General features: G+C 41.5%; 2 protein-coding genes across 2 annotated transcripts in view; one reads left to right on the plus strand and one right to left on the minus strand.

Annotated features, from left to right (window-relative positions):
- The window catches only part of LOC103089132 (ferritin light chain-like), a 3,062-nt gene extending 2,545 nt beyond the window's left edge, over nt 1-517 (plus strand). The window contains exon 3 of the mRNA XM_007466264.1: nt 26-517. Within this exon, the coding sequence (XP_007466326.1) occupies nt 26-517 (492 nt within the window). The remainder of the gene's footprint in view (nt 1-25) is intronic.
- A 5,454-nt stretch (nt 518-5,971) lies between these two features.
- Nucleotides 5,972-13,535, minus strand: part of RRAGD (Ras related GTP binding D) — a 36,150-nt gene continuing 28,586 nt past the window's right edge. The window contains exons 6-7 of the mRNA XM_007466254.1: nt 12,461-12,609; nt 5,972-6,317 (exon numbers count right to left, since the gene is read on the minus strand). Of these exons, the coding sequence (XP_007466316.1) occupies nt 6,166-6,317; nt 12,461-12,609 (301 nt within the window). The 3' untranslated portion in view covers nt 5,972-6,165. The remainder of the gene's footprint in view (nt 6,318-12,460; nt 12,610-13,535) is intronic.

Raw genomic sequence — 13,535 nt, forward strand, 5'->3', positions numbered from 1 at the left:
AAAAAAAAAGAACTGCTCTACCAAGGTGGAGGCCGTCAGCAACTGCCCAGTCAACATGCATCTGTGGGACTCCCACACCTACCTCTGCCTGGGCTTCTATTTCCATGGCGACGATGTGGCTCTGGAGGGCGTGGACCACTGTTTCCACGAACTGGCCGAGGAGAAGTGCGAGGGTGCACAGCATCTCTTAAAAATGCAAAACCAGTGCGATGGTCGTGCCCTCTTCCAGGACTTGTACAATACTCACCAAGATGTGGGGGCTAAAACCCAGGACACTATGGAAGCCACCATTCTCATGGAAAAGAACCAGACCCAGGCACTTTTGGATCTGCATGCCCTGGGTTCTGCCCATGCAGATCCCCACCTCTGTGACTTCCTGAAGAGCCACTTCCTGGACGAGCAGGTGAAACTCATCAAGAAGATGGGTGACCACCTGCCCAATCTCCGCAGGCTGGCTGGTCCCCAGGCTGGGCTGGGCGAGTCTCTCTTCGAAAGGCTCACCCTCCAGCATGACTAGGAGCCTCCGGAGCCCAGCAGCCTTTGAGGAGCCCCTCTGGTGTCGGGGCTTCTGCCTGAAGTCCCTCTCTGCATCCACTAAGCAGCTTTTTTAAAAATTTATTTTTGGCTGCATTGGGTCTTCATTGCTGCTTGTGGGCTTTCTCTAGTTGTGGCAGGCGGGGGCTACTCTTCGTTGAGCTGCGCGGGCTTCTCATTGCGTTGGCTTCTCCTGTTGCGGAGCACGGGCTCTAGGCTCACAGGCTCAGTTGTTGTGGTGCGTGGGCTTAGCTGCTCTGAGGCATGTGGGATCTTCCCAGACCAGGACTCGAACCTGTGTCCTCTGCATTGGCAGGCGGATTCTTAACCACTGCGTCACCAGGGAAGCCCTAGGCAGCTTTTTAATCACCCTGGAGCCCTCTCTCAAGCCTTGGACCAAAATGGAAACAGTAACTTTCTGCAGAAAAGAAAAAAAAAAAGAGACCCAAGTTTCTGGCAGGGACCCTAGGGAGGGTGGTCACGCCATCACAGGGAGAGAAGATTTAGCAAGAAAGAAGCCAGTTCCATGTGGGACATGTTAGATCTGAGGCGCCTCTTACAGGAGAGTCCAACAAAGGTATGCTAGCAGCAATTTTAAATATAGGTTTGAAGGATTAGGATTGAAATGTATCTTTTAGAATTTTAATCCAGATCGGTGTTTTAAGTTATTGTTACATATACTAAAAAATCAAGGTAAAGGTTGAATATAGCTAAGATCAAAGGCCTATTCTCTCTTGATTTTCTTACAGTTTGATATACTATTGCTTCTCAGAAAATCAAATGGCTTGGGGAATTCCCTGGCGGTCCAGCGATTAGGACTAGGTGCTTTCACTGCCAGGGCCCAGGTTCAGTCCCTGGTTGGGGATCCCGCAAACCACGCAGTGAAGCCAAAGAAGGAAAAAAGAAAAAAGAAAATCAAATGGCTATAAAAGGTATTTAAATTTTCTGATATTTAAATGCTGTTAATATTATTTTGGGCACTAGAGTTATTTAATGGATTAGGAAGAAAAACAGCATAATCTTTGTTGAGTTTCTCCTCCAAGTGAACCACATTAGCAGACTGCTCCTACTGATTCTTATGTAAGAAAAGGTATTTTAAACACCTCAGCATGTCAGCCTTCATAAGCCCATGCGGCAGAAACTCTGAACTTCAAGTCTCCCTCTTCCTAGTCATGAAAGGAGGGAATTTTAAGGGACATTTGGTGAGGCTACTCAGAGCAGTAATTGACAGGGTGGACTCTTAGGTCCAACTCCGGGCCTCGTATCTTGCTAGTAATACGATCTCAAGTTATTTTCATTTTGTTTTACAGCTGCCTCCTCTGTAAAATAGGAGTGATAATAGTACCTACCTCGGGCTTCCCTGGCGGCGCAGTGGTTGAGAGTACGCCTGCCGATGCAGGGGACATGGGTTCGTGCCCCAGTCCGGGAAGATCCCACATGCCACGGAGCGGCTGGGCCCGTGAGCCATGGCCGCTGGGCCTGCGCGTCCGGAGCCTGTGCTCCGCAACGGGAGAGGCCACAACAGTGAGAGGCCCACGTACCGCAAGAAAAAAAAAAAAATAGTACCTACCTCTTGGGTTTATGAGGATGATTATATAAAAGCATTTAAGAGCAGCACATGGCATATCGTGTGCACTCAATATCTGTTAGTATTAAATAATGCTTTTAATGACATTTTCTTTCCCCTAAACTCAACATCACCACTGATTAAAAATCTTGGGGAATTTCCTGGCAGACCAGTGGTTAGGACTCTGAACTTCCACTGCAGAGGGCATGGGTTCGATCTCTGGTCAGGGAACTAAGATCCCACATGCCATACAATGCAGCCAAAAGAAAAAAAACAAACTTGGAAATAATTTTTTTTTTTGGTTGCACTGGGCCTTCATTGCTGTGTGCGGGCTTTCTCTAGTTGCAGAGAGCTGGGGGCTACTCTTCCTTGCAGTGCTCAGGTTTCTCACTGCAGTGGCTCCTCTTGTTGCGGAGCAGGGCTCTAGGCGTGCAGGCTTCAGTAGCTGTGGCACGCGGACTCAGCAGTTGTGGCTCGCGGGTTCTAGAGCACAGGCTCAGCAGTTGTTAGTTGCTCCATGGCATGTGGGATCTTCCCGGACCAGGGATTGAACCCGTGTCCCCTGCATTGGTAGGCGGGTTTTAACCACTGTACCACCAGGGAGGTCTGGAAATAATTATTCCAGTTCAGATTTTCCCATGAGCAACAGGATTTCATATATAACATCTGATGCTAGCCCTCTCTGAGAACCCTGAGGGGATCTGTAAAAGTCATTATACAGTGGAATCTTACTAAGCAAGTAAAAATCAAAATGTGGACTGTTAGGAAATGAATTTTCAGATGGCTAGGGATTAGGGCCAGAGCAGCAAGGATATCTGAAGTTTACTGAAATAAGTTCTACAGCCAAAACAGGCATGTTCCCATCAAAAATATGGAGAGATACGAGTGTTGAAAAAAATAAAAATGTAAATCCAACTTAAATAGATCAATTTATCCTCATTTTCATAAAGCGATAGCTGGTTAATTAGGACAAACACATTTTTCTAAAGGAACCCAGCAGTGACACGCATGTATACAGTAAACAACCTCACAAACATGAAAGACCATGCTTTCTTTTCACCAAAGAGACCATTCCGCTCCCAGAAAGATTAATTACGAATATGCCTGAAATAAAATGAGAGTGTTACCAAATCATGAGCGTATGACACACGCTCTTAAATGGGCAGCTAACGTTCTTGAAAGGAATGCTTTAACAATGGTTAGAAATGATGTACTGCTTAAAGTAAAACATAATAGTAAATACTATACTTGATTACAAATTACATCCAGTCCACATAAGTTGAATGCATACCATACTTTAATAATCAAGACAATTCAGCTGTTTTTCTCGAGTATGTTTCATATAACCCGTATATAACAATATTGCTGTGTTTTTAGGCATTTTTACATTTAAGGGCCCAAAATATATCATGTTCACAAAACATTACTGTCTGTGAATGTCAACCAGTTTTTGATTTATATTCCTTCAGAAACACGCTACCCTGGTCATACACACTAATCTACATCACTGAAAATAACCAAAGATGGTATTTCACAAGCAGAGTCTCATCCCTACATAGAAGTTCTAATTGCCCTGGAAACCTGTAGGTCAAGTTCTCAACCTTTGAAAACGAGCAAAAATGTTCCAGAGCAGTCACTGTAGCCATGTATTTGGGCTTTGTATTTATACATTATTTTGTATATTTATACATATTTATAGCATTACATTTGAGACCTAAAGGTGGCCACACACAAGTAAGCTAAGTCCCATATCAAAAATAAAATGAAAAAGGAATTGAAGAGATTTTGTAATTCCAATAGCACAGACTTCAGAAACTGAATGCTTAGATATAACTCCTACATTTCTCTTTAACTAAGAGGTCATTGCCATGCTTACGGCTTTGAGGCAGTAGTCTATGTATCAGTGTGTCATTAATCAAAGAGTGCACTTACTACCATGAACTTGGGTCTGATGTCATAGCATTAACTTTGCCTTTCCCCCAAAGAATCATTTGCTCTTGAAGTAATAGGCTTTTAAGGCACATTTTAACAAAAACCCATCATATACCCAGCTTAAAAATGGAAGCTCCACCTGGTTATAATAACATATATACCTAAGTAATGTGTGATTTACCAGATAGGTAAATGTCTCTATCTTGAGGATAAAGTCACTTTAGAAAAGTGATTCTTTATTTGCTTATCCAAAAAGAAACACTGTGTAAAAATATTAAAGAATAGATTTATAAGAATAACTTCCATGTACCATGTTGGCAAAGGTCTAACAGGTTATAGGTCTGAAAATTAGGAAAAAGACTTCCCTGGAACCCTGGCTTCCTACCCACCTGTGTTTCTGAGTAGGAATCATGAGGAAGGGAGTTAGGGCACCTTCATGATTTTTAGAAATTTCCTTCCAAAATGCACAGACCCTTGGGAGGGCTCAAACCTTAAACCCCAATCAGCTACCATCTTAAATTACAGTTACCAGCCTCAAAGGAACAGGACTTGGGAAAAGGATGGAAGGCGAGAGGATGGAAAGAAGCTGCAGATAGTAGTGGGATAGCTTCAAGAACAAGTTGCTTTAGTAACCTGATCCATTTTTGCTAGGCTCAGCATTGTTATCCCTATGAGGCTCTGCTAAAAACATTTTCTAATACCTGCCAACATGCTTTACATAGGGCACTGACCCTTGGGATGGATCTAGAATAATCTAATTGGAATGGTTTGGGATGGGGGTAGATTTAGAATCTATTAACTTGCTGTTGGCCTAAAGTAAGCATAAGTGGAAGAATTTCATAGAAACAGACACAAAGCTAACTGTAATGCCTCCTCTGGCCATCCTTTTCCACTGATCTTTAGAGATTTTCAGGATGGCTATTTAGCCATGCAGAACACGCTGCCAGAGAGCCGAGCTCTAGTTCAATCATAAGGTGGAAACAGGCAGGGTCCACAAGGCACACTGTCACAGGTGAGAGGGAGACTCAGAGGTGACAAATGTGCCCATCAGGATTCAGCTCTGTGGCAGAGAACTGAGATATTACCTGTGGTTGTGGAGCAATGCAAAAACAACAACAACAAAAAAAACTGGTCCTAAATAAACATTTGCAATGTTGCACGGTAAGAGGCTCATTCCACAGGGGCCAAACATTGTATAGGACATATTTTAAAATCTGCAGTTGCCAATCACCTACATTTGGGAAACCATGTGGCCTCTGATGTTATTACTTTAGCCTGAGTGGCAGGTACAGAAAAGCCTCCAGAAACCCTGCAATTTAGTGACATTCTGATTTCTCTCCATTGATCGGCACCATTTTGGAAATCTGGTCCCAAAGGTTCTAAAGAACAGTAATGCAGCAAAAAGAAATAACCTCTCTGTATAAAATGATTATAGAGATGTGTGTTGAGGTAAAGAGTTTTGTAAAAAGGGTCGACTAGGGAAGCACTGTCACGGCTATAGAAATTTTTAGATAAGTTTGGTGCTAATATTATTCTATAAAACTTCTATTTATGTCAGTTATAAACAGGGGACAGTTCTTATTGCTCCTGGAGCTTGCTGCCCCAATCTGTTCCTCCACTGAAAAATGTTTTTTCTCAACAATTGGTAGCAAAGATTCCCAAATTTATAAAAAGTCATTGCCAACGCATCACTTTTTGATTACTTTCTGACTGCCCTATAGATATGGACTCGGTATGCATGTCCTAGACACCAAGGACAGAAAAGAGCCTAGAAAAGTTGTTTTATCAAAGTTTAGTTCAATGAGGAAAAAAAGAAAAAACATGAAAAAGTGCAAAATATATACAGTTCCTGGCAGTTCTCACACAGGATTTTTTCTGACTACAGACCATAAAAGTTTACATTTGTGTAATGAAGTTACAGTAGATTTCACTTCATTGTTAATATACGTTTTTGCTTCAAAGTGCTTACTTTATTTAAAAAAAAGAGAAGATCAAGTGGGTGGCAGGATTTTTTTTTTTACAGCAAATATATGTCATGTGTCCCCATCTCCTTCTTCCTCTTCCTTTAGTGCAACACAGAGCAGCAGCCTCACTGAAAGGTCTGACTTCAAAAGATGTTCCTGAAACCTCACCTACAGCAGCACCCTAGGCGTCCCGTTAGGGGTGGCTCCTTTTTTCTTCTGCAGCCTATTCTGAACCTTCCGTGATTTCACCACTTTCATTCTCACCTCAAAAACTTCATGGATGGCCTTCCGGAAGCAATGAAAATTATAGTCAATCAGCCCTGGAGAAGAAAACAAAAATATTTATAGAGGTGCCGCCTAGAAATAATCTCTTTTCATGGCAGCTATGGCGAAGACAAGCCAGTAGGGGGCGGTAGAGGAGCAGGCTTAACATAAGATCTATAGATTTCTCTAGGAGGTGTGCAGCTGGGCTTCAGGAATTGCAGGCAGTGTCTTGGGAATATATATATTTTTACTAAGGAAAGGTTCCAGAGTATATACCACATTTTCAAAGGTGTCTATGACCCAAAAAGTTTGAAGAACCAATTGAACTGCCTTTTTAAAAAATCTTTCAGAATTAAAGATTGTAAGAACAATTAAGATATATCTTCAGTGAAATACTTATTAGTATTTTTTTCCCCAAAAGGTATTATTAAATTGACTCTGAGTGGAGGCAGACCCTGACTTGGAGTGTAGCTGAGATCTCAAGGTCACAGAGCCGTTGTCATAAGCCCTGGGGAAAACAAAGTCCCTGATTTTATTTTATTTATTTATTTATTTTGCGGTACACGGGCCTCTCACCGTTGCGGAGCACAGGCTCCGGACGCGCAGGCTCAGCGGCCATGGCTCACGGGCCCAGCCGCTCCGCGGCACGTGGGATCTTCCCGGACCGGGGCACGAACCCGTGTCCCCTACATCGGCAGGCGGACTCTCAACCACTGAGCCACCAGGGAAGCCCAGTCCCTAATTTTAGAGTGGTTATCATCACCTCAGGTGAACTCTGAGCTCAGGAATTCAACAACCAATGACACTCTCAGTTTTTCAATATTAAGTAAATTTTAAATGGAGAATACTAGTAGAGAATCTTCTTGTATTTTCATAAATTAATAGAATTTTGTAGAATTGATACAAAATAGAATAAAATATAATCTAAGTCTTGAGCACATTTCTCATCATCACCACTAACTTGTAAAGTGTTGAGAGCAGCATTACATTTATACCAATTAGGATAAGGCAGTGGGTTCCATTTACTATCTTTAAATTTATTAAAATAACTAGTCCCAAAATTATTTGCATCCACTCAGGTGATGCTTCCAGAGTACCCCCCCCCCACCCCACGCCCCGCCAAAAGAACTGTTTTCCAGACAAGAAGAGAAATGCTTCAAAGCAGTCATGTAACCAACCACAAGTATGCTGGAAGAAACACCATCTCAGCTTCCAGGAGCAGGAAACTCTCTGAGTGGCGCCCTCTGCTGCTTCTGCAGTGATAGTGACCACAGTGCAATAAAACTAGGAGACAATTTCCTCAAGACAAGACCAGTGAGGCAAGAGGGAGAAAGTAATAAGAAATAAGCAAGCCCAGGTATGGGCATCTCTTCTCTGCCTGAAGCTTTCTTTGGCACACAGACAGATACCAGGGCTATGGAAATAAACGTTTCTGGGGGTATCCCTCACACAATGAGACATGGGAGTTGGTGGACAAATGTGGAAGTCTTGCATGCCCAATGGGGGTGATTCCGAATTTCTTGCACACAGCTTCTCCGAGATTCCCCCAGCAGGAGTGAGCACACAGCTCCCACTGTAGATGGCTTTTCTACCTCCCTTGTCTATTTCCCCACTTCCTCACTTTTATTTCTTGGAACCATCTTCGAAACAAAGCATGAACTTCAAAAAAAAAGAAACATGGAGCATAGAAATGATTTTATTTAGTGGGAGTTTGGATAAGAGATGTGAGAACCACCTCAAAATTCTCTGCCTATGTGTGCAACCAACTGCCTTAGGCAGAAAGCTTAGCTAGAGGACTTTGGCTCAATTAGAATTCAACTTGGGAAATTTCAGATCCAGCCTACTGATGATTCCTGACAAATCTCAATTTATTCATGGTGCACATTTAAAATGTAACAGTAGGGGCTTCCCTGGTGGCACAGTGGTTGGGAATCCGCCTGCCAATGCAGGGGACATGGGTTCGAGCCCTGGTCCGGGAGGATCCCACATGCCCCGGAGCAGCTAAGCCCGTGTGCCACAACTACTGAGCCTGCGCTCTAGAGCCCGCAAGCTACAACTACTGAAGCCCGTGCACCTAGGGCTCGTGCTCTGCAACAAGAGAAGCCACTGCAATGAGAAGCCTGCACACCGCAACAAAGACCCAACACAGCCAAAAATAAATTAAATAAATAAATTTATAAAAAATAAAAATAAATAAAATAAAAAGTAACAGTAATCTTGCTGCATTTGGAGCTTTAAAAGTGAAAATTCACGACTGAGGTTTTTAAAGGAAGTGCCTACAAAGAGTTTGCTGTTTATTTCAACTCTTTCATAAAACGCAGTTGAAAATACAGGAACAGGGCTCCCCTGGAAGCACAGTGGTTAAGAATCCATCTGCCAATGCAGGAGACACGGGTTCAAGCCCTGGTCCGGGAAGAACCCACATGCCATGGAGCAACTAAGCCCATGAGCCACAACTACTGAGCCCACGTGCCACAACAGCTGAAGCCCGTGTGCCTAGAGCCCATGCTCTGCAACAAGAGAAGCCACTGCAATGAGAAGCCCACGCACCGCAATGAAGAGTAGGCCCCACTCGCCCCAACTAGAGAAAAGCCCGCATGAGGCAATGAAGACCCAACACAACCCAAAATAAACAAACAAATTTATTTAAAAAAAAAGAAAATACAGGAACAGAGACATGAACAGAACAAGCACTATCTTCAGCACCATATGCAGTTATGGGATGGTCCTACATCCTTCTCTTGGTTCAGTGATTCTCAATCATAACTGCATATTAAAAGCATCCAGAGAACTTTTTAAAAATTAACAAACCCCAGGTTCCTCTCCCAGGAATTCTGTTCTAATTGTTCCGTGGCAGGCCTCGATGGCCATATTTTTTAACCACCTCCCTTCCCAAGGTGCCTACGATGTGCAGCTAAGACCAAGAATCCCACTTCCACTTTCTATCCTCCCCTTTCTGCCAAAGCAGTTAGAAATCATCCATGAAAACACAGACAGAGACCAACATCAGGACAAGTCAACCAACAAGTGTTGATTATCAGCACCAGCAGGACTCAACACTTGAGATTAAAGCAGCAAAAACAAAAACCACTCCATGCATATGTAAAGCATCAAGCTCTTTCTAAAGCTAAGGTGATCAACTTAATGCATTTGCCTGGGACTTTCCCAGTTGCAGCCCTGAAGGTCCCCTGTTTCAGGAACCCTCACCTCTGTCCCAGGCAAATGGAGACTGGTTAGTCACCCTAAAAAGCAAACAAGTTTAACATCATGGGGTTAAACCTTGTCTGCCTATTTATCTCTCTTGTCACATTAAAACAAATACTCAGGTTTCTAATTAGTCTAATAAACTTTACAAAATCTGCCTATCTTCAGAGATGATCCTCCCTAGGTGGTTTAACAATAAGTTGCCCAAGATCTACATGAGAAATTCCTGCTTAAATTAACTCACACGACCATAGATGGACATTAAAATTAGTGGGCAAAAGTGTGAGGAGAAAGAGGATTTGCATAGTTTGAAAGTATTTATTCACTACAAAGTGAAAAGTAGGAACTTTCCAGGGGAAAGACCTGGTAGACCCTATCTTAACTAAATCAAGGTCAGCATCGCCAGTAATAAGCCAAACTAACATCATAAACATATGATACACTAAGGACACAATATCATTTCTGTGTGGTATTCTGGCCAAATTGCATAATCTCATTCCAATTGTGTGAAAATATCAGACAAACCCAATTTGAGGAACGTTGTACAAAATAATTGATGAGTACTCTTCAAAAGTGTCACGGTCATGAAAGACCATCACAGATTGGAGGAGACTGGGAGAAATAATAACTAAATCAATTTGGGATCCTGGAACAGAAAAAAAAGGTAGTTTTGGAAAAACTGGTGAAATTTGAATAAGGTCTGTAAGTTTTATTAATATTGATAGTATTATACGGATGTTAATTCCCTAGCTTTGATAACTGTACTACAGTACGTAACATGTTAACATTTTGGGAAGCTGGATGAGTATATATAAACTACGTACTATTTTTGCAACTTTTCTGTTAAGTCTAAAATCAGTTCAAAATAAACAAGCTCTCAAGGTTGATGTTATTATAACCTAAATTTTAGGACCTGTCATCACCCTAGATGGTTTGGGGTCTATAGTTGTACTATTTGCATTACTTTTACTTTCCTTAGTTTCCAAAATCAACATAAAATATTAATCACCAAATATAAATTCTGGAAATATCTTTAACCAAGGGAATATATGTATAATGGTTTAAAACACAATACACAGAACTGATTCCATACAGGGAGAAGCCTAGAAATCTTTAGCCCACACTGCTATACACTGGTGGTATGACCATAGGAGAAAGTCACTTCTATTTCCTGGGTCTGGGTAAAATCATCAGTGACTGAGAGAGTGAAACACAGGATGGTCCTGTCTATCTTCAAAATTCCATGAATCCATTATATAATCTGTTCTTAGTTTCAGCAAGATGAAAATAAAAAGTAAAAGATTACCACCATTTAATTAAAAGTTTTGAGGGCCAAGGACATAACAGACAATTTGGCTGGCAATAGTAAATACATGAAAAAATATACAACTTCACTAAGAAGCAGAAAAAATGTAAATTTGTTTTCAATTATCAATGTTTAATGCTAATACCCAATATTAATGAGAATAAAGCAAAATGGACACACTCATATTCTCTTAGTAGCATAAACCTGTAAAAACTTTCTGAAGGACATTTTAGTAATATGCATTATAAGCTACCAAAATGTACTGATGTAAGTAATTCCATTTGTTGAAGTCTTTCCTGAGGAAATAACCAAAGATGCACACAAATATTTAGTGGAAAGAAGGTCATTATGGATTATTCATAACATCAAAATCTAGAAACAACACACATTTCTAACAATAGAAGAAACTAATCATTAAAATGATGTGGTTAAAAAAAGATTTAATGAATTGGAAAGATGTCTGTAATAATTTAAGTGAAGGTTATAAAGTAGTATTTATTATATAATTCCATATATAGAGATATCTATGAAAAAACTGGAAAGTTATACAGAAAATATCAAGAGTGATTATGTGAGTGAGAAGCTTATCAATAATTATTTCTTTTTTGCTTATTTATTATACCTAAATTTTCTAAATGAATCTATTACTCTGTAACAAAAAGAAGTAATAAAAATCTAAATCATGTTTTCAGAGTCAATGAATTAAGATTTTCATGATATAAATAAGTGAAAACAACAGGATAGAAAATTATGTAGGCAATATGGCACCACTTTTGTTGGAAGAAAGGAAGGAAAGAAGGGATGAAGGAAGGGAGGGAGGGAGAAAAGGAAGGAGGAAAAAAATCCCAGAAATTTAACATGGAGTTTAGCTCTAGATGGTGAAACTGACTTTTTTATACTTTCCTAAGTTTTCAAAGTATTTTTATAATGAACATGTATTGCATATAAGAAGAAAAAAGGCTATTTCAGAAAATGTTACTATTGCCATTTTGTTGGGAATTTAGGGTAAATCATCCCCTAATTACTAGCAAAAATCCCTAGCTACATCAGTAAACTGATATTTCCCAGTTTACATAGTGGTGCGGGTCAGGGCTGGGGAATATGAGTATCTTTATGAGGGTTAATTGCTTTTGTTTCCAAATAAAACTAAATTTGGTCCTAAAAAGATATTTGGTGACGTTATTAAATATATTCATATCTCCCTGTTTTGAAATCACGATGCTGTCCCTGTGTTTTAGGACTAAAGAATGGACAAGGGCTGAACAGAGGTTAAATAACATCTAGCTTTAATGTTGTATGAGTTTCATCCTTTACACGGGGAGGACAAGTGGTCACAAGGTCCCTAATACCTTCTAGAGGTGTGGACCAAGAGGGAGGCCTTGGCACCCCCTGTAGGCTAGGGGCCCTCCCTGGGGTAAGATATCTACAGCCTGGCAACAATGCCCCAGCTGGCTCTGCTCCCAGAAAAGCTCAAGCCCCTCCCTGGGAGGATGGTCTGGTTCCACTACCACCTCACGGCAGCTGCATCACTAGAGGGCAGGCTGGTTCACGGATCCCAAAACCCCAGGATGTGGGGAGGAGCCAAAGGGGCCTGTGACTAAAGTCTGGAAGCTTCCCAAGGCACACTGCTGTCCACCTGCATTCAACGTCTGAATGGAAATACTTCATTTAAATCACACAAAAAATTACCTTTTCTTTCAAAGCTTTCCTCTCTGACAAAGCAAACGAGAGCCAGGAACTTGGTCACCTCTTTTAAATAAAGAACTGTTGTATTATTCAGCTTTATAATGGCTGTTGATTCCTTGTCATAAGGGGTTCCTGCGCCATCTTCTTTGAGACTAAATGGGGACAGAAACCAAAACATATTTGACCATTGAGAAAGAACTTCGGTTTGTAACCCAGCGACAGAGACCAGCTTTCACAAGGAGAATGATAATCATAATGACAGGGAGTTTACACTTAACAGTGCCTTTCGGCTAAAGATCTCAGAAACCCCCAATCACAAGAATGTACACAGCGTATTACAGTCACTTTCCTACTGACACACTGAGTATGGTGTGTCAGCTGGGCAACTCTCCAGGCACCTAAGGAACACAGGTGAGGGATGGAGGTTAGTTCTTCTCTCCGTGACCCACAAGGGCTTCCAGTTTTCTCTCATGACAGAATAACCAGGCTGCCCAAAGCACAGCCTGATGAAAGACCAAGAAGGGGTGAAGAACTGATCCAAAATAAAGCAGCCTGAAGAGAAATGGCAGCAAAATGCTGGGCTAGATCCAGCAAAAAACTGCTATGAAAGATAGAATTGGGACTTTTGGTAAAATTTGAAAATGGACTCTATATTAGATAAGAGTAATGCAGATATGTTAAATAAGTTTAAATTGAAAATTAAAACTGTGATCCTACAAGAAAACAACCTTGTTATAGGACATGATTCCTACAGAATCATGTTACAAATTCCTCCCAATTAGTTCAGCAAAAACAAACACGTTCAGTCATCCCTCAGTATGGGGGGGGTTGGTTCCAGGATTCCCCACAGCAGATACCAAAATTTGTAGATGCTCAAGTCTCTTATATAAAATGACACAGTATGGCTTTCCCTGGTGGCGCAGTGGTTGAGAGTCCGCCAGCCGATGCAGGGGACACGGGTTCGTGCCCCGGTCCGGGAAGATCCCACATGCTGTGGAGTGGCTAGGCCCGTGAGCCATGGCCGGAGCCTGTGCTCGCAATGGGAGAGGCCACAACAGTGAGAGGCCCACGTACCGGA

This window comes from Lipotes vexillifer, unplaced genomic scaffold, assembly GCF_000442215.2.
Source record: "Lipotes vexillifer unplaced genomic scaffold, Lipotes_vexillifer_v1.1 scaffold1242, whole genome shotgun sequence".
NCBI classification, from domain to species: Eukaryota; Metazoa; Chordata; class Mammalia; order Artiodactyla; family Lipotidae; genus Lipotes; species Lipotes vexillifer.